The 23,862-nt window shown below is 59.9% G+C and overlaps 1 protein-coding gene across 1 annotated transcript in view; it reads right to left on the minus strand.

Annotated features, from left to right (window-relative positions):
• KCNH2 (potassium voltage-gated channel subfamily H member 2) overlaps positions 1-20,404 on the minus strand; it is a 31,487-nt gene extending 11,083 nt beyond the window's left edge. The window contains exons 1-5 of the mRNA XM_044246840.1: positions 20,329-20,404; positions 17,353-17,583; positions 3,263-3,427; positions 1,774-2,217; positions 1,017-1,228 (exon numbers count right to left, since the gene is read on the minus strand). Coding sequence (XP_044102775.1) covers positions 1,017-1,228; positions 1,774-2,217; positions 3,263-3,427; positions 17,353-17,583; positions 20,329-20,404 — 1,128 coding nt within the window. The remainder of the gene's footprint in view (positions 1-1,016; positions 1,229-1,773; positions 2,218-3,262; positions 3,428-17,352; positions 17,584-20,328) is intronic.
• Between the last annotated feature and the right edge of the window lie 3,458 nt (positions 20,405-23,862).

Raw genomic sequence — 23,862 nt, forward strand, 5'->3', positions numbered from 1 at the left:
GAGACCTGGCAGGAGCCCAGTGAGCCAGAGGCAGCGGGAGCAGGGCCAGGAGGAGGGCCAAGGAGGCTGGCAGCGACCACAGCGAGCGAAAGGGGGCAGATCCCTCACTCAGGCCAGCTCAGGGTGCGGCCGTGCAAGGGGCAGGAGGGAGCCACAGAGACTGAGGCTCAGGAGGTGTGAGACAGCGGCCCCCGCAGTCCCGGGCTCCTCTGCCACTGCAGGGATGCCCACTCCTGACCCACCCCCAAGGCCAGGACATCAAGAATGAGCTGGAATGGACTGGCAGTGCAAGCGAGCCCGCTGCCGGGAGGGGACAGGAGACCAGCCTGGTGGTGGCAGCGGGCAACGCCTCCAAAGGCGGGCAGTCTTCTCTGGCCCGGGATTTGGGGACCTGGTCCCTCTTGTCTGTGCACCCCCCATCATACACTCCCCTCCCGACATGTCCCCATGGTTTAGGGACAGGCCGGGTACCTCCCAGCCATTCTGGCCCTAGCACAGGATCCCCACCCTCCACCTAGCTTATCACATTGGCCTAGAAGAATCAAGGACCCTGGTCTTGACCTCCATGGCCCCTTCTAATCTGAAATCTTCCATAGGTCTGCCTCTACCCTACCCGACACTTCCTTCACCACGCCCTGTGAGCAGACCCCATCACACCCCCGGGGACTGCCTTCTCTGGCCCACCCTGCCTCAACTGCCCTGTCCTCCCTGTGCCCCATCGACCTGTTCTCTGTATCTGGTCTGTCCCAAGTTCCCTTCCCTTCCTCTCTTTTCTTCCCCTCCCTCCCCTCTTCTCCCCTGCAGTCTCCCTTTCTCAAGACCTTTTGGACTTGTTCTCTCTTACCTCAGCTCTGAAACCCTCTCCCCACCTCCAGCCAATGGGTCTGCCCACCCTCCAGAGGCCCTTAGTGACCAGACAGACCGGACCCCCCCATCACCCCACTTTGACCACAGCCCACTCCCACCCTTATAAGCTCCTCCAAGGTGAGAGGAAAGCCAGGGAGCCAAGTACCTACCTGCGTGACCTTCTCAGTGACGTTGTGGGTCCGCTCCTTTATCTTGGGGGCTATGATCTCCCGGTCACTGGTGGGCGAAGCCAGGAAAGGGTCCCCCTTGAGGTCCACAAAGTTGAGGGTGATTTGGGGAATCTTGCTAATGGCGCGGTAGCGCACGAGGTCGGAATCAGACGTGGAGTTAAGCAGGCCTCCGCGCAGGGGGTGCATGGCCCCTGGAGTGGAGGGGAAAATTGGGTCAGGGGGTGGGGGGGCGCACCGCCAGAGGGTGGAGGGGAAAGCCAAGTCCGGGGAACAGGCTGAGGTGGAGACCAGGCCCTGTATGAACTAGGCCACGGACCACCATGAGTCAATGAGGCCAACTCAGGAGACAGGCGGAAGAAGGAGAGCGAGGAAGAAGATCCTCCATAGGGTCTGACCCACAGCACTGGGTGCCGGCCAGAGGGCCAGGTGGTACCAGGACCCAGAGGCCTCTCCGGCCCTTCACACGTGCCCCACCGCCATCCCCACTCCGGGCCACCCTGGGCCAGCCGCCTCCACCAGCCAGCCAAGACTGGGAGTGGAAGAATGTAACGGGATGAATGGACATTTAATGGAGTAAAAGGCTACTTAATGGGATTAAGTAAGTGCTTAATGGGATTTCCATCTCCCCGCCTGTGTGGCTGAGGCTGAGAGGGGGAAGCTGGGGGCCCAACAGGGCAGGCCCCGCAGGTGGGGAAGCGGCTGGGCAGTTTCCCCCACAGGGCTCCCGGGCCCTCACCGGTGCTGGCATGGCGCGGTGGCGGGGGCAGCCCTGCGCGCATGGCTTCGATGTCATCGGCCGACGAGGCGCGGCGCACGCTGGCGCAGCTCTCCCGGGAGCGCGTCCGGGGCAGGCTGCAGCTGGAGCCCGACGCGTCGGGGTTGAGGCTGTGAGCCCGGGGAGACGGGTGCGGCTCGGGCGCACCGGCCGGCGGGGAGCCGGAGCCTACCAGCGCACGCCGCTCCTCCGCCGGCCCCAGCCCCGCCACGTGGTTGTCCATGGCCGGCACCTCGTCCAGGGCCAGCGACTCGCGGCTAGGCGCCGCCGCCGGTGTCAAGTCCACGTCCACCACCACAGCCCCCGGGGCGCCCGTACTGCCCGCCCCGCCCTGCCGCGCGGAGGAGTCCCGAGCGGTCAAGGCCAGCAGCGCAGGCAGCTTCAGGCGGAAGGTCTTGGCTCGACCTGCGGAGAGAGAGGAGAGGCATGTGACCACCGTCAGGAGAGCAGCCCACAGCAGGGAAGCCTGGGAGCTGGAGCCCCAGCCACCGACCAACGAGAGGGAGGTGGAGGGGTTGGGGAGGGAGCCCTGGCAGCCGGCACCCCTTCACCGCAACTCCGGGTGTACAGAACTCAAGTGTCAAAGGACCTCCAGAATACAATCTCATCTGAGACTCTGACAATAATTAACTGCCATTTCTTGAGCCTCACAGGTCATGGTGGGCTCAACATAAACTATGCTCAGCTCTTACAACCGGGCAGGTGGGTGTCTTATCCCCAGTTTAGACTCAAGTTAGGAGATGTGCTAGAGGTCACCTGGTAAAGGGCCCGGCCTGCATTTGCATGGAGAATTAACGTCATGGCCTTCAGGCCAGACCCGGCTGTAGGAGCTTGAGAAACCGAGAGCTGGAATCTTTTGCCAAGACTCTGAGGGGAAATTAAAATTAAACCCAAAAAGGACATCATGGAGGAAGGGGGAGCTTTTGTGTTATAGGAGAATGAGACAAGGCCTCCATGCCTCTAGCCATGGTGTGTGTTCCCTTCAAATCCTCTTCCCTTCCTAATCAGCCAAGGCCAGAGCAGGGAGCAGGTCAGTCCGGGAACAAGGACTGGGCGCCAGAAGCAACACAGGGAGCAGGAGCGGAGTCCTAGAGAGTCAGAGTGTTCTGAGCAGGGGAGCCACTCCGAGGTGGCCAGAGCCAGTGGGGAGGCTGAATCCCCCATTCCTGGGGCTCAATACAGGACCAGTCCAGGAAACCAAGCGGGTGGAGGAGTTGGGGGGGCAGCTAGGAAACCAGGTAGCGTCCTGTCCCAAGGACCTGTGAATCTAGGCTCAATCCGTCACCCCACTCATCTGTCCATCCCAAGCCAGAGGAGACTGGGCCATATCCTTGGTGTTCTCTCCCCAGCCTCTGAAAGGAGTACCCCCCAATACCCCTTCCTGCAGAGCACTGGCCTTGGGGAGCCTCAAGGCCTCGGGAAAGGGACCTGAGAGCGCGGCCGCACTCACCTGGGGCCAGCCAGCTGCTGGGGGGGCCACGGTGATTGGTGTCTCGGACCGGGGAACCCACCATGTCCTTTTCCATCACCACCTCGAAGTTGAGGATGAACATGATGACGGCGCCATCTTCATTCTTCACGGGCACCACGTCCACCAGGCACAGGAAGCAGCTCCCTGCAAGCAGAGGACATGGCCGCTGTGGCACTAGGAACAGGTCCCTGCCTGCGCCACGGCCCCCATCTCCATTTCCTAGCCCCTCCTCCTTGTGGTCTCCTGCCCGGACCCCTCCTTTGGCCATGTGCCTGCCTCTCTGAGCTCCTGCCCTCCATCTGTCCACTCCAGTGTGCTGCTCCTTGTCAGGGCCTCTCTGCTCGACCCTCCTTCGCCTCTTGATCTTTCCTTGCTATCCCTAGTGCCGGGCAGTCTCGTACCTCAAGGAAGGACGCAGACTTCAGGCCCAGGACCTCGGGGCTCCCATTCCAGCTCTGCTTTGTCGCTCATGGTTTTTCCTCCCCCTCCCTGAATTATTGAGCCTCCCTGGGCCTCCTCTCCCACCCCTCTGAAATCGGAATAGCAATCACTCATTCTCAAGGAGTTGTGAAGAGGAAACTAGTCGCTGCATCCAAGTGCCTAGGGCAAGGCCCGGTGTGGCCAGGACAGGATAGAGGGACTGCCAGTCCCTCCGTCCCCACGTCAGGCTGGGCCACTCCACTGCAAGCTGAGTGCAGAAGCTGAGGACAATCTCGAAACCGCAGCCACAATTTGGTATCGCCACAATTGCCAAGCGTGTGATTTTGTGTTTCACAAAAGGATTGGTCTATGATATATAGAAATAAAGAAAGTGATCTTTAAACAAATAATTGAGAAGCACTGCTTCTACAACTTCCCGTCATTTTTTTCTCTTGTTCCTTGACTTTTTTCTTCCCCTCCCATTCTCTCTCTCTCTCTGGCCACCAGAGCGCCTATTCCAGGTGAGGTCAGTCGCCCAGGCTAAATGCACCCAGTCCACCTCTGCTCCTTGTCCAGAGCACGGTCCCCTCACCCCTTTCTCTGTCGCTTTCTGAAAGTGACCCTGGCACTCTCAGCCTCTGCCTAAGGCCCAGCTCAGAACCCCTACCTACAGGAAGTCCTCCTGAATGAAACAGCCTGTTCCTCCCTTTCTGGACCCCACAGGGACCAGACAAGTTCCTCACCTCCCTCTCTTTCTAGGGCAGAGACTTCTTTCCTTGCTTTGGCTCCCCCATGCTCATCTGTCTTCTCTGAACTGGAGGGGCCTAACTCCCCAGGGTCTACCACCCCTCTGAAGGGCCCAGCACCTAGACCCATGCCCCAGGGAGCAGGCGCTGGCAGCGGCTGTGAGGGACAGGATAGTGGGGAAGGGGTCAAGAAGGGGAAGGGCGGAGAACAATGTGGGTGCTGAACTGAGGCCAACAAACTTGGGGCTGTCAGCCTTGGACTTGGGCTAGTGCTTGATGCCCGCCAGCAAGGCCCTGGGCGCGCAGGCCAGATGCAAAGGGCATGAGTCCGGGGAGACGCTCCCTGGCTTGGGGAGGCCCCTAGCTTGGGGAGGCCGGGAGAGGCAGGCAGATCGGCACTTTTAAGGGCTGTGGGATTGAGCTAGCAGAAGGAGATCCTCTGAAACCAACTGGGACAGGACAGCATGGGGTTGAGGGGGGCTGGGCCAGAGGAGGGGCTGGCCAGGAACTCTCCGCCCCACCCCAAAGCCCTTCCACTCACCGCATCCTGGCCCTCCCAGCTTGGCCTGCGAGACCTGAGCTGGGGGCTTTGTCAGGGTCTCCCTCCAGCAGCGGTCCCCTGACCTCCGGCCTCTGACATGGCCTGGCTGAAGCCAGGCTGTGGTGCCGGGGCCGCCAGGGGCCGGGCCCAGCTGGAGACTGTTTGGCACCCACACAGCCGGCCTAGAGTTTATGCCCTAATATGGTGATGGCCGGCAGCGGCCTGAACAGGGACTGGCCCTCATCAGGACTAAAGAGAGGCCAGAGACCAGGAAACCTGAGCCCTGGAGACCCCCAAAACCCACCCCTGGCACCCCCAGTGATCCAGGCCCTGATTCCCCTTCCTCACAAGGAAACTGGTCTCAGAAAACTCCAGGAGTCTGGAACCTAAATGAGCCCAACCCTTCAGGCTGGCCTGGGGATTCTGTCCCCAGCACAGAGCCCCAGGAGTCTGAACCCCAGCTCTCAAGGGCCATGCCCGCTCCGTTCAGGCCTCTCTGCCTTCTGCACCGCAGGGAGCCCGGGAACCTGGGATCCCGAACTGCCACCCCGCCTGCCAGGGCTGGAGAATCTCCAGCCCCGAGCCCCCCTGCGGTACCGACCGGCTCCCCACTCCAGACACACACTCACACTCGAGGCCCCCTTGGCCCTCTCCCTTCCTCGACATTCAAGGAATTTTTCCTTTCAAATAACCCTGTCGAAGCCCTGGTTATTCCAAAAATGTGAACTGGAGTCCTGCCTGAGGGCTGCGGGGATGGGGGTGGAGGGTAGGCTCCAGCTGCTATTTTCAGGGGGGGGCATGGAAGGAAGAAGGAGAGCCCGGCGGCCCCAGGTCAGCCAGGACTCTCGGGCTCTGCCTCCCACTGCCCAGCCAGCTCAGCCGGGTCCTCCACGGGACAGCCCCGTCACCCATCCCCAGCCGGAGCTACCGGCAGTCCCCATCCCGTCACTGGCTGGCATGACGGGGGGGGGGGGGGGGGGTCATCCCTGAGGGCAGCTGAAGGTTAGACAGGACAGCCGGGCATCAGCACGTAGCGGATTGCAGCCGGTGTGTGGTGGGGCTCTGACCTTCGCCCAACTTCACGGCAGAGAAGAAATGACCAGAGTCGGCAGCTCAGCCGCCTCCTGGGGACCCCTGGGCTGGCGCTGTGCACACAGGACCAGGCGGTACCTCGCCCTCCCCTAGCCCCGTGCCCACCTACCCCCAAGCCCTGCCTGTCGCTCTGCTCTGCTTGCTCTGCTCTGCTTCCTCTTCCGACCTCGGTGGGCCCCCAGAGCCGGCAACTCCCCCCCCCCCCCCCAGCGGAGGCCGACAGGACCCAGAGCTGGGCCGGCCTGCAGTTCCGCCTAGAGCCACTCTGTGGCAGGCACGGCCCACGCTCCCGGGGCCACCGGCGCCAGGAGCAGCCAGGAAGGGACAAACTGGAGGGGAGAAGTAGGAACCCCACACCGTCTGCGCAGTCAGGTGGCTGCCATTCATTGCTTCCGAATGACCTTGGGCAAGTCACCTGCCTTCCACGAGCCTCCGGGGACTCCTTGGTGACACGGGAAGATCATGGCCACCCCACGGGGCTTGAGGGATGAATGGCATGACGTACATGAAGTAGGAGCCGGGCCCCAGGGAAGGCTTGATAAATGGGAGGAGGAGGAAAGGGAGAGGCCCCTGGGCCAGCCAGGTTGGCGCGGCGGACGCAGAATAGCCCACTCACAGCCTCCCCAGCCCAGCCCCAGCTGAAGACTGGAAGGCTGGGTGTCCAGCGTTCGCCTGCCTCCTGGAGCACAGGGCACCCCCGGCCCCTGTGGGGACGGACCCGAGGACCAGGGAGTCCACCGGTGAGTGACAGTCACCCTCTGACAGGCTCCTCTGTGTCTCGGGTCCGGACCGTGGAAGTTATGCAGCTCCCAGCAAGACATGAAGGAGAGAAGAGACCGGGGGGGGGGAGGAGGGGGGGTGCGCGCAGCAAGTGCGGCAGGTACAGTTCCTCCTGACTCCTCCCTACTGTCACCCACCAGAACACAACGCTGGCTTTCTTTCCCTGGTGCAACCCCACGCCCAGCAGGGCACCCACGGGCAACATCCCTGCCCTGCATCCCAACCCATCCAAGGCTCTGGGCCCCCACCCACAGTCCCAAACCCCATTTCCCACTTCTGGGCACCCTGGCCTTGGCGTGGCTCCAGGTTCTGCTTCAACAGGGGCAGGCCTTATCCCCCTGGGCGGCACGAGGAGGATGGGGAAAGGGAGGACTGCAAGTGACCCTGAGTGTCCTTGGACAGGCTCCTCAGGTCAGAGGCTCTGGCTGGTCATCTGTAAACCAAATGTCATCCCTGCTTTTTTGAGGGTGGCTTTTTGTCCCCAACAAATTCTCCCTGAGCACATGCATGTGAACATTTGGGGTGTCACGAACAAAACAACCCTAGCCCCTGCCCTCACTGAGTCAAGGACTCAGAAGGACCCGAGTTCCGAGCCCAGCATGAGATGGGGGAGGACAGGCAGAGGGCAGAGGGAGGAGCCCACAGAGCTGAGCTGATTGGCCCCAACCGGGCAGAGGGCAACTGCTGTGTGACGGTGGGCAGGTCACCCACCTCTCTGAGCTCTAGTCTCCCCGTGTGCACTGCAAGGATAAGTGATTCCTGCCCTGGATGCCAGATGACATGACAGATGGCCTTGTGGAAGCATCCAGAGCTGTAACGAGGCAGGGTGCTGGGATCCTGCAGGGAAGGTGACCTCGGGGAGGCAGCCCTCCTCACCCCAGTCGCCTCCTGGCAGGAGGAGCTGGGCCCAAAGTCACACTGAGGGCAGGAGGCTGGGGCTCCAGTCCTCCCTGTCCGCCCCCAGGCAGAGAGGCTGTCTCCGGCGGCCCAGGGCTGTGCAGTGTCAGGTTATATTTAGCCTGGTGGCGGCGACAGGAAGATGCAGCAGGAGCTGCTCCTGGCCAGGGGCCACCGTGTCGCTAACACCACTCTCATGGGCAGCCGGGGGCCTAGGCAAGGCCAGGGACATTGCACGCCTGGGGACAGAGCAGGGAAGTCTGAGAGGCCAGCCAGTGTGTGTGGGGTGTGTGTGTGTGTGTGTGTGTGTGTGACAGAGACAGAGAGGCCTCTGCCCCTGACTCCAGGAGCTGAGCAAAGTCCAATGCCCACCACAGGACAAGGGTTGGGGAGCCACGATACAGGCTCCCCTCTCCCAGCCCTTACAGCCTGACATCTTCCCAGGGATTCATAGGGTCATAGAGAGGGCCTCAGGGGCCTCTGTGCAGTGGTCCCAACTGCCACCCCCGCCCCTGCAAACCCACAGCCTGTGGCCTGCCTGTGCCACCTTTCCCCAGGGACACTGGAACAGCCTCGAGAGAAGAGTCCTTTCTAGACAAGCTCCAGGTCCCAGCCCCATCGACCTCCTGGGACACAGCCACACGTCTCTAAGCTGGGAGCCATGACTTCTGAAGCCTTGGGAAGGTGAAACTAGGCCACGTTCACGTGCAGAAGGCTGCTCAACAGCTCCTTCTCCAGAGCTCTTTCTCCGCCTCCAAGCTCTACCTTCCCCCTCCTACTTCCTGGAGTCTGCCCCTCCACGCCCACCCCGCCAGAATCCTCCAGAAATCCCCCTGATCCCAGCCAACTCAGACCTTTCAGCTCACCTTCCCTCCCACCCCTGCTGGGGCCCACGTGCTGCCTGAGCCCCTTCAGCGCACCCCAGCTTCACCTGGCACCCCCACTCCCAGAGCCCCAGCCCTCCTCCCTCCAGCTCCTGCCATCCCGCTAGGACCCACAGGGCTCCCATCCACAGACATTACTGACTGCTCCATGTGGCCACCGTGATGTTTCTCTTTGAGAATTTCTATAACTGTATCCCTAATTTCAGAGATAATTGTATACAGGCTTCTGGGGTGAGCTTCCTTCTTCCCAGCATCCCCACCCAAGACAGAGCCCTGAGGCCAGGGCCGGGCTGGCTTCACAGGAGGTGCGGGGTAAGCAGGTGTGCAAGGACTGGTCCTCTGGGCAGTGACTTGCACGTAGGTGGGTGTGGGCAGGGCAACCTCCCCACCCTGCAAGCTCCCTTTCAGATCCGGGGAGACTAACTGGCCTTTCACAGCGGAAGTTACCCATTTCAAACCCATCCTGAGTCTACACAGTGGCTGGAACCACGGTGACAATCAAGGTGTCTTTTGTGGAAGTGCTATTAAAACTTACCAACAGAATGCAGGGGCGCCTGGGTGGCTCAGTCAGTTAAGTGTCTGCCTTCAGCTCAGGTCATGATCTCAGGGTCCCGAGATTGAGCCCCATGTCAGGATCCCTGCTCAGCAGGGAGTCTGCTTTTCCCTCTCCCTCTGCCCCTCTCCCCTGCTCATGTTCTCTTTCTAGCTCTCTCTCTCAAAAAAATAAAGTCTTTAAAAAAAAAAAAGAAAGAAAGAAAAGGAAAAAGAATGGAACATGAAGGCTGGTGGTCCAGGAACCAGGACAGGGGACCAGAGCAGGAGCCTCAAACACGTGGTACTTCTGAACCTTGGACCCTTACCGGCACTCTTCACTGTGACTCCCACACAGCCTGCCACGGGGCAGCAAGGGCACACAGCCGAGGTCCGACAGGAAGCAACCTGGGGTTCCTGCCCACTTCCAGGGCTCTGCAAGGCTCCAGAACTCTGCACCCACCTTGGCTCCCAGTGTACCCCAAAGAGCCAGGGGATCCCTTGAGCACACCCACCGCAATTCCAGCTCTGCCATCCGTCCCTCGGTCAGTCACGGGGAGAGCTGTAATCCCCCCAGGACTCACCCAGCTCCCAGGACGCTGGGACGTTCCAAAGAACAAACCCAAGTGCACGTGGAACGTCCCACCAGCAAAACATGTGGCAATGACCCAAACATAGACAGAGAAAACCGGCATTATCTGCAAATGATAGGATCATCTCCCCAGAGAACCAACAAAATCAACAGATAAACAATTAGAACAAATAAGGGAGCTCAGTGAGGCTGCCGGATGCAAGGTCAGCCAGCAAAGGCAGTTATTTCCACCAGCACAGCGATGAGAATAGGTAGTCAACAATAAAGTCTCTCTCTTGTAATAGCAACAAAAACTGTAAAGTACCTAGAATTGACGAAGAAAACACAAAGCCTGCGGGCCGGGCCGGGGGGCACGGGGGGAGGGAGGTGGACTTTAAACTAATAAAGGGCACAGAAACTATCTGATAAATGGAGAAACAGTCCAGGCTCTTAGCTGGGACGAATATTATATCGATGTCCATTCTCCCCAAATTAATCTATAAAACTAATCTAGTTCCAGTCAGGAGTCTAGTGGGGTTTTCTTTCCCAGAACTCGAGATACTTTCTGTAAAGCCCATAACGAAGAAGAGAGGTCTGTAAACACCCAAGTCAATATTGAAGAAGAAGAAAGAGGGAAGATTTGGGAAGATTTGTCTTTCAGATTAAGACTACTAAATGCCACCGTTGTTCTCCTAATGTGGTTTTGGTGCAAGAACAGACAAATCAATGTTTAGAACAGAACAGAGAGCTCAAAGACAGACCCATGGATAGATGGGCAAGTAGCTTACGATGAAGGTGGCCCCATGAACCATTGGAAAAGGACAGGCTGTTTACTAGGTGTGTTGGGAACACTGGCTCACTATGCGGAAAAAAATAAAACTTGATCCGTACTTGACACCACAGAGGGAGGCTCAGGATGGATGAAAGCCAACCGAGAAAGGAAAAACAATTACATTAATAGAAGAAAACGGACCCCTCTGCAACCTCAGGATGGTGAAGTTTTTCTCAAACAAAACTTCCAAAGCCCGAACAAACCTGAAGAATATTAACTCGTATCATTATGAAGTGCCTCCGCTGGGCAAGTTTAACAGATGAATGAATGGGAGAAGATACTTGAAACATCTCAAGTCAACAGGAATTACCACCTAGAATCCACGTGCTGAATATTAAAGTGTAAGCATTTGTATTTCTAGAATACAGAAGCAGCTCCTGCAAATCGCCGAGAACAAAGCACGGCGGCTTCGCTAGAAAAGTGAGCCAGGATAAAAGCAGACCACTCTCAGGGAAGTCAACAGAAAAGGCGATCAAGCCTGAGGTGCCGGACTCAACACAGTATCAAAGAAATGCAAATTGAGGGAGCAAATTATCACTCTCACCTATCAGATTGGCAAAAATTAGAAAAGTACATAATGCCAAGTGTGGCAGGGCTACGGGGTGGGGCCACCCTGCTGGTGCCCAGTGTGACAGTACTTAGTTGAATTAAGTATCCACATACCGCCACCATCCAGCAATTTCACCCCTGGGGATGCGGCCCAGTGACATCCTCCCAGGAGCCCAAAAGCAGCCGTGGCTGGGGACATTCACCGCAACGTTTTTTATGGAGGAAATGTGGAGATGGCTGCCCAGGAGAGCGGGCAGGTAAACTGAGGCAGGTAAACTGAGGTCGGCACACGCCATCAAGTATGAAGCTGGGGGTGGGGGTGCCTGGGAGGCTCAGTCTCCTGAGCATCCAACTTCAGCTTAGGTCGTGATCCCTGGCTCCTGGGATCGAGCCCCATGTGGGATCCCTGCTCAGTCGGGAGCTGCTTCTCCCTCCCCTGCCACCCTCCCCCAGCTCATGCTCTCCCTCAAATAAATAAATAAAATCTTTAAAAAAAAAAAAAAAAAAGACTATGAAGCTACAGACTAGATGTCGAGTAACAACTGGAGGGACTTAAAGGCACACTCCCGTGGAAGGAAAGTGAGCACCAGAATATAATATAGCACGTCTCGTTTACACTAGTTAAACCTATATGTATCCAGACAAAATACACATTTCGGGAGAATACGTGCAAACAACTCATTCCCAGCAAGTACATCTGAATGGTTGCCTAAGGGAAGGGTAATAGGGCCGGTGAGCAAGATAAGAAGTAAAGTGAAATGAAAGAGAGAGAACAGGAAGGGGGGGCACACAAACGTGCCGCTTCAGTGATTTGCGGGAGAGGCGGGAGCTGGAGCCAGCAGAAGCCTGGAGAAGGACAGGGAGAGGCAAGCAGGGGTCTCGAGCAGGGGCAGGGCACAGCTGATGGCCAAGCAGGTGCAAGTCTGGAACTAAGCCAGACACTGTTCCAAGTCACTGACTCCCGGCAGAGGGCTTCTGCACTGCCCACCGCATCCATGCCATCCGTCCGTCCGTTCGTTCGTACCTTCCTTCCTTCCTTCAGCAAGTATGTACGGAGCTCCAGCGAGCACTAGACAGGGGTACGACAGAGAACAAAACACAACTGCTCTCTGTCCTTGCGGAGCTCGTAATCTAGCAGAGGGACACCAGACACGCGCACCTCACCCAGAACTTGAGTGTGGGAGAGTATGGCCAAGAAGACACTTCCTGGCCCTCAGGGTACTTCTAGTCCCGCAAGCATGTGACCTGAAGGGAGAAGGGACCCATTTGAGGCCAACCACAGTTCACAGCACGGAGACCTGCATGGGCCCCTAGACTAAGGACAGGAGGGGACCTGGAGGGACAGCAGCGCATCCAGAGGCTCTAACAGTCTTGTCACCTGTCCTCGGTGTCCCACCACAGACCCTCTTCAGGCCTTCCTGCCCAGGTCAGGGAGGAACATTTCTCTTAAAGTCCCTCACACGAAAGAGCTGATTTCCATATTCCCCTGCATACAGGGGAGGGTGAAGAGAGAAAACACGTCTTTCAAAAACAAGGCTCATAGGGTGCCTGGGTGGCTCAGTGGGTTAAAGTCTCTGCTTTTGGCTCAGGTCATGGTCTCAGGGTCCTGGGATCAAGCCCTGCATCGGGCTCTCTGCTTGGCAGGGAGCCTGCTTCCTCCCTCTCTCTCTGCCTGCCTCTCTGCCTACTTGTGATCTCTGTCTGTCAAATAAATAAATAAAATCTTTAAAAAAAAAAAAGCTCATTCTCCACCCAAACCAAAGGTTCCCCTGATGGAGGCATTTGGGGCAGCGTCAGGGGAGATGTTTAAGTGTAAAAGGGCTTTCTTGGAACCTCTCAAGTCGCACCACCCTGGAAGCCACTTCAGGGCAGCAAAGAGGCTGAGTCTCCCCCCATCTCACACCCCCACGCTGGCCCTCCCCACGCCCACAGCCCCCCTCCCCAGAGCCCAAGGCCACCGTCAAACTTTGCTCTCACTGCAGATGACGACGTTCGGCACAAATATTTACACAGCTCCTCTCCGGGGGCGACGGCAGACACAACACGGAGGAGTCACCCTCCCGACACTCTCCAGACCCCAGAGCGGGCTAGAGGTGGCGGACACCCTCAGTCCTGAGAGACCAACTCACCCCTGCACTGGGGCTGGGCCAGGAAGCTCCCAAGCAGGCCAAGGCACCCTAGTCCAGCACAGGAATGACACTTCCCTGGGGCCCCTGGAGAGAAAGTGCTGGCTGGGGACAGCAGAGCCCCTCAGGACCCTGTGCCTGGCTCCTGGCAACCAATGCAGGGACAGGGGAAGGGGCAGGGGCTCTCACTGGCGCCATATCCAAGCCGCTCAGGCCTTGAATGGAAGGCCCAAGGGAGCCCTCCTGAGGCTTCCACCCCCCGAGAAGGGTGCTACCTGTGTCCACCCTCATTGCCCCAGGGATCACTCTGGTCTGCTCCTGTGTCACTATGGGACACAGGACACACCTAGAGACCCATCTCCATCTGATTGCCTAGGTACCCAATCTATGCAATTCCTTCATGGGCAACCAAATTGATGGGGTCTGGGAGCCTGAGGATCACGACCTGGTGGGGCAGAGGGGGTGGCTGTCTGAGCTTGGGGAGGGGTTGGCCAGGATGGAGTAGGGCGGAGTGTGGGAGTATCACAGTGAGGGGTCTGATGTCAGGGGACAGGGAGGAAATGGGGAAATGGCTTGGAGCACATGGAGGGCCACTGGTGCCAGAAGCGTCCGCTCAAGCACCGGGGAAGCTGAGGTCTGAGTCTGGGGACCACAGACCAGTGAGTCTGGGGCCACCGCAGGGGCTCTGGCTCCCTAGGGGCACCAGGGACCCTGGAGAGCAGGCTGGCCCCTGGTCTCCACCCCTCCCCCAGCCCCCAGCTCAGCTGTTGCAGTGGGGGGGCCCTCTGACCCTGTTACCATGGCAACCGGCCTGCAGCTGGAGTGGAGAAGTGACAGACTCTTCTCTAGAGACACCCCCATCCCCACCCACGCACAGGCTCCTGGGGACACGGGGACAAGGAGACCAGGCCAGAACAGGCAGAGAGAGAGAGAGAGAGATTTCCAGATACAGCCTGGGGGGGGGGGCAGAGGAAGAGAGGCAAGAAGGCAGGCTCGGGGGTGCCAAAGGGAGGGAAGAGGAGAGACAGGTGCAAGGGAAGGAGATAAAAGACCGAGGGGGCAGGAGTGGGCGGGGAGGCCGGCAGTGGGAGACAGAAGAGGAGCAGACAAGCGTCCGGGACTCGGTCTCTGGGGCTGGACTCCACGGGAGGCGGGGCGGAGGGAAGAACAAAGAGCAGAGAGAACAAAGGGGACAGGAGTAGAAGCCCCGCAGATGAGGGAGCAAGGGAAGAGGAGCCCTGCTCCAAGGGACCCACAGCCCCTTCTCGAGCCATGTAGGGACACAGGTGTGCAGCAGCAGCACCTGCCGCCAGGACCCGGCCCTGGGACGCGTGGGGGTACGACCGCCGGCCAGCCCTGTCCCCAGTTCCACCTTACTCTAGGCCAGATCTGACGTTAAGGGGCACAGACACAGGGCCCGGGAGTCTCTCCCTCTGGCTCACACCCGCCCTCCACCCCCAGTCCGGCCTCCCCACCCCCCAGCAGTCCCAGCACCTAAATAATGGGGCTGTCTGGCTCCAGGCCCTGACACTGCACAGAGCTAGGCCAGAGGCACCGACACGGCACAGCTGGCCACAGTGGCGCCTGCCAGCAAGAGGCCTCGCCTCCTTCCCAGCCACCCACCTCCCTGTGGCGGAAGCCCAGGAACCCACTCTCCTGTGGCTGGCCCAGGCAGAGACCAGAAAAAGGCCTCGGGCATCCCCAGCCTCTGCCTCCCCACCTGGCCCACGCACAAAGGCTCCCGTGTCCGGGCAAACATAGCACAGGCCGGGCCCCAGGGATTCGCCCAAGGGACTAAGCATTTTGAGGCAGAGGGAAGGGAGGGAGAGGGAGCCTGCCTCCCAGACCTCAAGTACCAGGACAAATGGGGGACAAGGCCAGCCTGTGGCCCAACAGGAGAAACTAGGTGAGAGCCGACAAGAGGGCAGGCAGAGATGACTTTCTGGGTGGCAGCCCCATTTGGAGAAATAACTGGAAGAAGGAAACAATCTGAGCTTGGGCCGGGGGCCTGGATTCTAATCCTACTTTGTCCACTGATTAACTGGTAACTGGACCTCTGCTTCTCAGTTTCTCTGTCTGTAATGCAAGTGGGCTGGATAAAGTGATCCTCGAGGTCACCAAGATCCCAAGTTAGCATCTCTGCAGGAGGGGTCCCATGGCCATCTTTGCCCAAAAAAGCCTCCCTGAGGCAAGAAGGAGGGCTCCCCAAACACTACAGGGAAGACAGAAGAACCCAGGTCCCTGTTGCCAAGGGGCTGGGCAGCCACACTATCCTAGAAGTACAAACAGGCTCAAGGCAGTAACCAAGTTCCCATATCACACACTTTCTGGTGTTAGACCTGAACCCGAGACGTAGGCATCTGCATTCTTTTCATTATACTGATGGTTTGTGAACTTCCAAAATAAAATTGTACATAAAGTAACGTGCAGTATATAATCTGCCTGTAACTACTTGGGGTCATTTCTCATAGGTGACAGCAGAGTGAGAACAGGAAGGGCTCCACTCGGGACAGACGTGGTTCCATCCCTCAGCTCTGCCACTTTCTTTCTAGCTGTGTGACTTTGGGGAAGTTTCTTAATTTCCCCGAAGTTCAGTTTCCTCATCCATAAAATGGAGATAAAAATAGTACGTACGTCCCAGAGTTGTGAAGATTCCACGAGATAATGTGAGTGAAACATTTAGCCGGGCATCCAGTACTGGGAGCCGCCCACCCCTGCTAGCTAGCACTCCACGGCCCAGCAGAGAGAAAAACAGATTTGCTCTGATAATGGTTCTGGGGAGATTGTAGTGAAAAAACAAAACAAAAAAACACAGACGGAAGGCCTTGCCCTCGGAGTTTGCATCTAGTCTCCTGGGCTCCTGCCTCCCAGCCAGAATCCCACTTTTCTATAAGCAAACTCTCTTTCACAGGGCCCCAGGGATAGTGCCCCCTCTGATGCTGTCCAGGAAAGTCACAGGCCGTACAGGACTGCGGAAACCGGGCTGTGGAGGGAGGCAAGCCTTTACAGGGCAGTGCAAGGTGACTCTGAGCACATATTTCCATGACAGGTGCATACGGACGGCTGGCTCACTTTGTCCACCGAGGCAGAGAGTGCCGTGTGCAGCAGGTACGTTCCCTTCCCACTGGGGCTGCACCTGGCTCACAGGGGTTCAGTAAGTGCTCGTCAGTTACACACAGTGAGTTGCAGTTTGGGTGCCCAGGACTAGTCCTGTGGCACTTCGGGAGCCACCTCCCCAGCTCTCGGATACCTGCCAGGCTTCCAAAGCCTTTTCATTGCCCTCCTTGAGCAGAGCGCACCCCACCCAGGGCAGGCACACAGCGCGGGGAGCAACCCCGCCCGGGGCGCTGTTTATCCACTGTCCGGAAGCCCCAGCAGCTGGGCTGGGAGGCGGCGGCTGAGCGGAGACACCTGGTGCGGGGAGGGGGTGGTGGGCGGGCGCTCATTAGACGAGACAAAGGGAACTGAGGTTGTGGGGAGAGGCACACACCTCCCGCCAGGAGCAGTTTAAGTCAAGAAGACAGAGGGGCAGGAGAAGGGCAGCCGAGAGCCAGCCAGAGTCCTGCAATCCCTCCCCCAGCCTCGCCCTCCGTGACTTCTCCCAGACCAATCACCTGGCAGGGGCTGCTCTAGAGTAGCTGGAGGCCTGTGGCCAGCCAGAGGTGGGCGCCCAGCGGCCAACCTGACCTTCCAAGCCTGACTCCGTCCACACACCTGCCATCCCGGCCCCGTCAAACTCCAGCCCACCTACCTCAACCTGCCCACGTTTGTCTCGGGAGGGAGAAACCGAAGGCACCAGACCCAGGCCAAATAGACCCGTGGCCACCCCGAAAATTATCCCGCCAGAGTGCGTGAGGGGAAGAGACCAACGCCGTCCTGCAGCCCCGATGCCCAGCCCGTGCCTGCCACCTGACCCACAGCAGTGGCCTCCGATGGGGTCACGTCCCCAGGGAACTCGCCTTGTCTCCCCCTCTACCCTCTGGCCTCCAGGATCCCGCTGTCCTCTCCCCCGCCCCCCCCACAGTCCCGCCCCCGTCCCTCACAGTCCCGCCCCCGTCCCTCGCGGCCCCGCCCCTCGTCGCGGCCCCGCCCCCGCCTACCATCCTTCCGGTAGAAGGCGATCTCCACTTTGCGCTCCTCCGCGCCCAGCAGGGCCTGCGCGATCTGCGCGGCCGCGCGGCGCTGCGTGCGCGGCCCGTGCAGGAAGTCGCAGGTGCAGGGCCGCTGCATCACCTCGGCCCGCGAGTAGCCGCACAGCTCGCAGAAGCCGTCGTTGCAGTAGATGACGGCGCAGTTCTCCACCCGAGCGTTGGCGATGATGAACTTGCGGCCTGGGGGGCGGGGATGAGCAGACACGTGAGCAGGGACCCCTGCCTCGGGGGCTCCCAGCCCTTTCCGCGCATTCTCTTGTCACACACAGCCACCCGCCCGGGGACTCCCCGCCCCAGGGAGCACAGCGAGGACGGGGGTCCCCAGCAGGGGGCGACGCAGCTGTGCCCCCGACACAGGTGCCTTGGCCGACCCAGCCAGGCGACTCGCCCCCTCCCCCGCCCGTCCCGCGGGCTGGCTGCGTGGCTTCCCCCGGGGCAGCCTGCCAGCGGCCCCCCGCCCCCTCCGCGATCGGCGCCGAGGCCAGCCTGGGCGGGTGTCAGCAACGCGTGTGTCAGCAGCCGCGGCGGACGGATAAACACTGGGCCTGGAGAGGGAGCCTGAGAAGGGCCAGAGATGGCGGCCAGCCTTCCCTTTGCATCAGGTCCTCCGGCTTCTCTTCCTGACCCCTGCTCTCTAGACACGGGGCGGAGGGGGGGTGGGGGGGTGCCTCACTGAGCACTCCTTACCCCGAGGGATCCTTAGGAAATCATTCCCCCGGGTATCTGCGGACCCAGCAGGTCAGTACTTCCCCGGACTTCCGCGCCCCTCCAAGGGCAGTCAGGGGCTGGAGAGTGGGCTCTCCAAAGGGGACGAGGGACGTACCACGTGAGCATCTGCGATGCTTTTTCTCATTTAATACTCCGACGACCCCATAAGGTACTCATCATTATCTTTGTTTCTTCGAGGAAGAAACTGAGGCTAGAAAGAAGTTCAGAGCCATGCCCACATCCTGCAGCCTGTAAAGGAGCTTTTGAAGCTAGGTCTGGCAGGAGAAGAAATATGCTGAGGGTCACAGGCTGAAACCCAAGGTCATAGGGAGCAAGGAAGGGGACCCGCAGCTCCAATCCCTGAAAATACAGGAACCAGGGATGGACCTGAGACAGTGGTCCACTTGTAAGAACACAGATCCAGGAAAGGGAAATGCCTGGCGGGAAGTGAGGCACCGTCAAGGAGAGGTGCCCAATAGACCCATTTCAGCTAGACGTGGCTCCCCCCAACACCTGCCCCAAGACCCAGGCTGGCAGGTGAGCCACAGACAAGCGGCAGACCCGGCTGGTGCCAGGGAAGATGATCTGGGATAAGAGCTTTTTATAAACACAGAAGTTGCCGGCCACTTTGGCCTTTAATGCTGGGGCTTTGGGTGGCAGCTGGAACTCTGCCCTCTCCCCTTCCTGGGGACACAGCCCTCCGGCTGCAGCCCTGGGCAATCCCATGGGCAAGGGAGGCTGCTTTCCTAAGCCCTCCCTTACCCTGGCTCCAGGAAGTTACTTTTTGAAGTTGGGTCATCTTTAGGTCAGTTCACCAGGCCCCCAAAACTCCCGGGCAGCCAACGACCTCAGGAGTCATGGTTCCCTGTCCCATGGAAAGACCCCTGACTTGGCCTCCAACTCCCCCTGAGCCCAAGGCAGTTCAGACGACCAGCCACACACATCAGCTTTGGAGAAATCAGCTCCCAGGCCCAGAGAGAGAAGAGTGAGTTTCTTCGAAGGCAGGCCCTACCCCCACCCCTTCCTGGAGCTCCTGGAATACCACTAGAGAAGGGCCCTGCATGACTCCTTCGGCCACCCCCTCCTTTCCAGATGTGGAAACTGAGGTTCTGACAAGGAAGAGAGTCACTCAAGGTCACATGGCAGTCAGTGTCAGAGGTGGGGCCAGAAGCCGAGCCCCCAGATCCTAGCCCAGATTCTTTCTAGACCTAGCTCCTCGGCCTTCTGGAGCTGGTGAGAAGGACAGACCCCACTTGTGGCCCTCAACCACGGTCAGTCTCCTCCTCCCCTTCAGGATCACCTTGTTCCTCAGCTTCAGACAATGCTGCCCATCGAACTGATCCCTCCCCCCCCCCACCACAGTTACAAGCACACGCTGTGCTGTGCTCACAGGGTCATGGGCAAGGAATGTCACCTGCTCCCTGCTCCCAGGGCCCTTGGCAGTCACACCCACCACGGCACATGCAGCCTGGGAGACAGACACACGCGTGCTGGGAGGATCAAACACCCACGCCAGAACATTCACCTAGCCTGGGACACTTCTGGAAGCCTCCCCTACCGGGCCAGCCTTAGGGGTGCTGTGGCCCCATAAATGGCTCAGGACAGGAAAATCAGCAATATGGGGGCACTGCCTTGGGCCTGTTAGATTGTTGAAGCCTCGCTTCAGGCCATGACACACTCTCACCTGCGAGTCCACAGTTCCGTAGCTCTGTCGAAGATTCCTCCCCACTGCCCATGCAGGACTGAACTCACGGGTAACACACACACACACATCCCGAGAGCAGGTTAGGCGCTCAAAGTTCTTGGCTCTCAGCCTCTCAAAAACCTAGTCAAGACCGCTCAGGCACAGCACTTAGTGTCTCACGGTTGGGACCCTCTACCTTCTCCTGTCCCTGCCCCCACACAGCCCCATCCACACCCAGGCACTGGGAGTTAGGGATACCTGCACACTCGAGATGTCACACACACTCCGGATCCCAAAAGCCTGAGCTGAACCTCCCGCCCTGCAGCCCAATACAATCCCCTTGGCCCCAAACCCACGGCCCCCGGCACCATGCCTTGCCCTCACGACCCCTGGCCCGCGGCTTGAGGCCAACAGCCCCCACTGACTCGCACTAGCCCAATGCACACGGCCTCGGGCACGCCCCTCCATTCACACTCGGGAGAGCTCGGCCCGCCCCCAGCGACCCCTCCCCGCCGGCCCCCTCCCCCACTCACTCTGGCCCTCAAACTTGCGGATGATGGTGTCCAGGAAGGTGTTCTGCGGCGCGACATGGCCCCTCCGCACCGGCATCCTGAGCCCATGGGCGGGCCGGGCGGGCCCCCACCCACCCCGGCCCGGCCCGGCCCAACACAGGCTTCGGGTGGCCCGGCCCGGCCGTGATCCCCGCACCCCGCGGCCAAGCAGAGCACGGGCGGGGCCGGGACTGGGTTGCGGGCGCGGGGTCCCCGCTCGGCTCCCGGCTCCTGACCGCGGGGCCGGGCCTGGAGCCGCCTGAGCTCGGGCCGCCCGGCCGCCCGCACACCTGTCTGCCGGCCCCCGCCGAGCCACCGGCCCCGCTCCGCCGCGTCCCCGCGCTGCGCTCCACCCGCCCGAGCGCCGGGCTCCCGGGTCCCGCCCGCCGCGCCGACAGCCGCTCCGGCGCCCGAGGCTCCGGCTGCGCCTGCGGCTCGGCCCGGCGGCGGAAGGGTTAACGCGGCGCGCGCCCCTCGGGCTCCGGCCCCCGCCTCCCGGCCCCCTCCCTCCCGCCGCGCGCCCGCAGCACCGCCCTCTCCCCCCCCCCACACCCCGCGCTCCCGCCCTTCCCATTGGCTGAGCAGCGCCAAGGGCTCCCCCACCCCAGCCCCTCGCTCAGCCCCGGAGCCCCCTGGACTCGCGCGCTCTACGGAGGGGGAAGGGGCCCCTAGGTAGGGGAACAGTGAGGACAGGTGCGACGACTGGGCTTGAGACAACCAGGGAGGGGGCTGGGGGTTCCACCCCCACCCCTGACTGGAAGGGCTGAGGAACCTGACTTGGGGTGTGCTGGTCCCTTAATACCCTGGTCGCCCACCACGCCAAGCCCCTCTGGGTACACACAACATGCGCTCAAAGTCTGATGTAGGTGACACGGGCCAGACCTGGGCCCTGGGAGGACAAGCCCAGGGTCAGGGGAGACTTGGAAAATGCAAAGGGCAAGATAATCCCTAGACCAAGAGTGGGGCGCGATTTGAAATAAGGACGGGTGAGACCGGAGGGACACGCACCTTGAGCAGGGGAGACCTCCCAACACAGACACACACACACACACACACAGCGCTCCCTGGGGTTATTGGGGGGGCCCTCCTGCACAGAGAGGTAACATTCTGACACGAGTTGCGGCCTCTTAGCTGCGGGATCAAAGATAGGCCCCTGAGCTCGAGGTTCCAGCTTGGGGATCCCCTTGTGCTCCCTCCCTCTGCAGCGCGGGCTCGCGGTGCAGGCCCAATCCGCGGCGGGCTCGGGGCCCTGCGGCGCTGCGGTGGCCCAGCCCCTCGGAGAACCCTGGCCTAGCCGCAGGCCCCTCCCCCCCGGCCAGCTGGCTCGCTCCAGCTGCAGCTCCCTTATTTAGGCAACGAGGCCTGAGGATGCTCAAGGGCAGGCAGGGTGTCTGCCCGCTGCCTGCCCACCGCCTGCCTGGGTCTAAGGGAGGGTCTCTGGGGCGCGGTGTCCGCGGCCTGAGCAGCCAGGCAGGGCCCTGCGAAGGCCAGGGCAGGGGGGGCAGAGTGTTGACAGCTGAGCGGGCTGGTGGGGAGGCGTGGGCAGCTGAGCGGCCAGCCCAGCCGTGGGTCCCCTCCCAGGCAGCCCAGATCTGAGACCCGGCTAGATGGATGGGGCCATGTGGGGGCCCCTGAGGGCTTGCAGCTGCCTCTGTCCTTGGAGCAAGGGGGTGGGTCCTGTCACCGGGGAGAGAACCAGCATGGGATGTAGGGGGAGGGGAGGAACAAAGGGCAAAGAAGCAGCAGAGTCTGGAAGGAGAAAGGCCCAGAGGAAGAGGTCTTGGTAAGACCACCATACCCAGACTCTCACCTTCCACCCAGGAGCAAAAAGATGCAAACACTGGGGCCAGACAGGGCCATTGGCCAGCAGATGACACCTCCTTTTTATTTGCTGGTGGGTGGGCAGTGACTCAGGGAGGCAGCCAGTGGGAGAGAAGGAGGTGGCTCCACTAGCTGATGCTAAAAAAGACCAGAGGCTCTTGCCTGTACAGTCATCCCCTCGGCCCTCTCCACCTCCCTCCAGCAGCTCCCTCACTCCAACGTGCCCTGGGCCTTCCATAGCACAACTCCCCTTCCCTTGTGATGGGGCATCTGGGTCCTGCCCTGCGCCTCCCCACCTCGCGACCACTCCTGAATGCTGGGTTGCCTGCCCTAAGTCCAGGCTGATTCTGGTTTGAGTTGGGCGCCTTCCCCTCCAGGCTGGGGAATTGAGAGAGCCAAGAAGGGCCTGCAGCGAGGACAGGCACCAGGAGAGAGGACATGGGTGGGGGGCCATCGGCAGCATTCCCTTATTTCCAGACTAAGGCCAAAGGAAGGGAGCTGGTCATCTGGCCTGGCCCGCTGTCCACACTGTGGTACCATGTTCCCGGGACAGGCCTCTGCTCTCATCCCATGGGAGGATGAAGAAATCAGAGGGACCCTTGATTCCCCAAAAGAGCAGAGACCAGACAGAGTAGCTCTCCTCCTGAGTATAGAGGCAGGGGAGAAGAGGCCTGTTCCATCAGGCTAAGGAGAGGCAAATCTCTTTCTCTCTCTCTCTCTCTCTTTCTCTCACACTCAGAAGTCAAGCCGAATGCAAGTTTCTGACTTCCTGGAGGATGAGAAGAGGGTCTGAAGGCAGTCCCACTGAGCCACCCCACAGCCAAGGATAAGGATGTACAGGAGAGGCTGTGACATGGGGCTGAGGTGTCTCTGAAGACATCCTTCTTGGGGCCACAGGTACCAGGCACCAAGAGGTAAAGGACAACAGAGAAGCTGACAGAAGCAGCCATCCACACACACACCCCCCGCACCATCTTCCCACTTCCATTACCCCCAGATCCAAGAGTGAGAGGGAAGTGCCCAACCTTAAAACCTAAAGCAACCAGAGTCCACCCACCCCACTTCAGCCCACAGAGCCATTTGCAAGGACGTTCCAGGCAAGAACTCTCCCCTCCCCCCAGCCTGTCTGTGACTGAGGGAAGGGAGAGGCTGTATTGACAGCAAGACAAGTAGGCTCCTCCCAGCTCCCAGAAACAGACAGTTTAGGGAGAAAAGTCTGCGGGGAAAACATCCTGCCCACCCCACTCTCTGCTCCTGCTCAGTGTGAGCGAGTCAAGCCAGAACATCCTGAAAGGAAATAAGAAATTGAAGCCTGTGCTTCTTAGTGGACCCCAAGGGACAGGTCAGGCAAGACACAGCCAAAATAGGGCCCAGGAGAGCAACTGACAATCACAAGGGACTGGGAAACAGTTCCAGTCAGATGGGCGCAGGAAAGACATCTTATGGTGGAATGGTTCCTCAGAACCCCCCAGGGAGGTAGAACAGAGTGCAGTCCCTTGCCACGCAAGGGGAAGCTTAGGCTGGTGGGCGGTGGGGGGGCTTACTTTACTGTGCAACTGAGTCCTGAGAAGAGGAGTGTCTTCAGATATCAACTGGGGTTGGAGGAAAGTAAGATCAAAGTGGCAGCATATTGTGCCCCCAGAAGCGGGGACTCGGAGCTTGCTGAAAGCAAGGAAGGACAGGAAGGGAGAGACA

Source organism: Neovison vison, chromosome 4, assembly GCF_020171115.1.
Source record: "Neovison vison isolate M4711 chromosome 4, ASM_NN_V1, whole genome shotgun sequence".
Taxonomy (NCBI): domain Eukaryota; kingdom Metazoa; phylum Chordata; class Mammalia; order Carnivora; family Mustelidae; genus Neogale; species Neogale vison.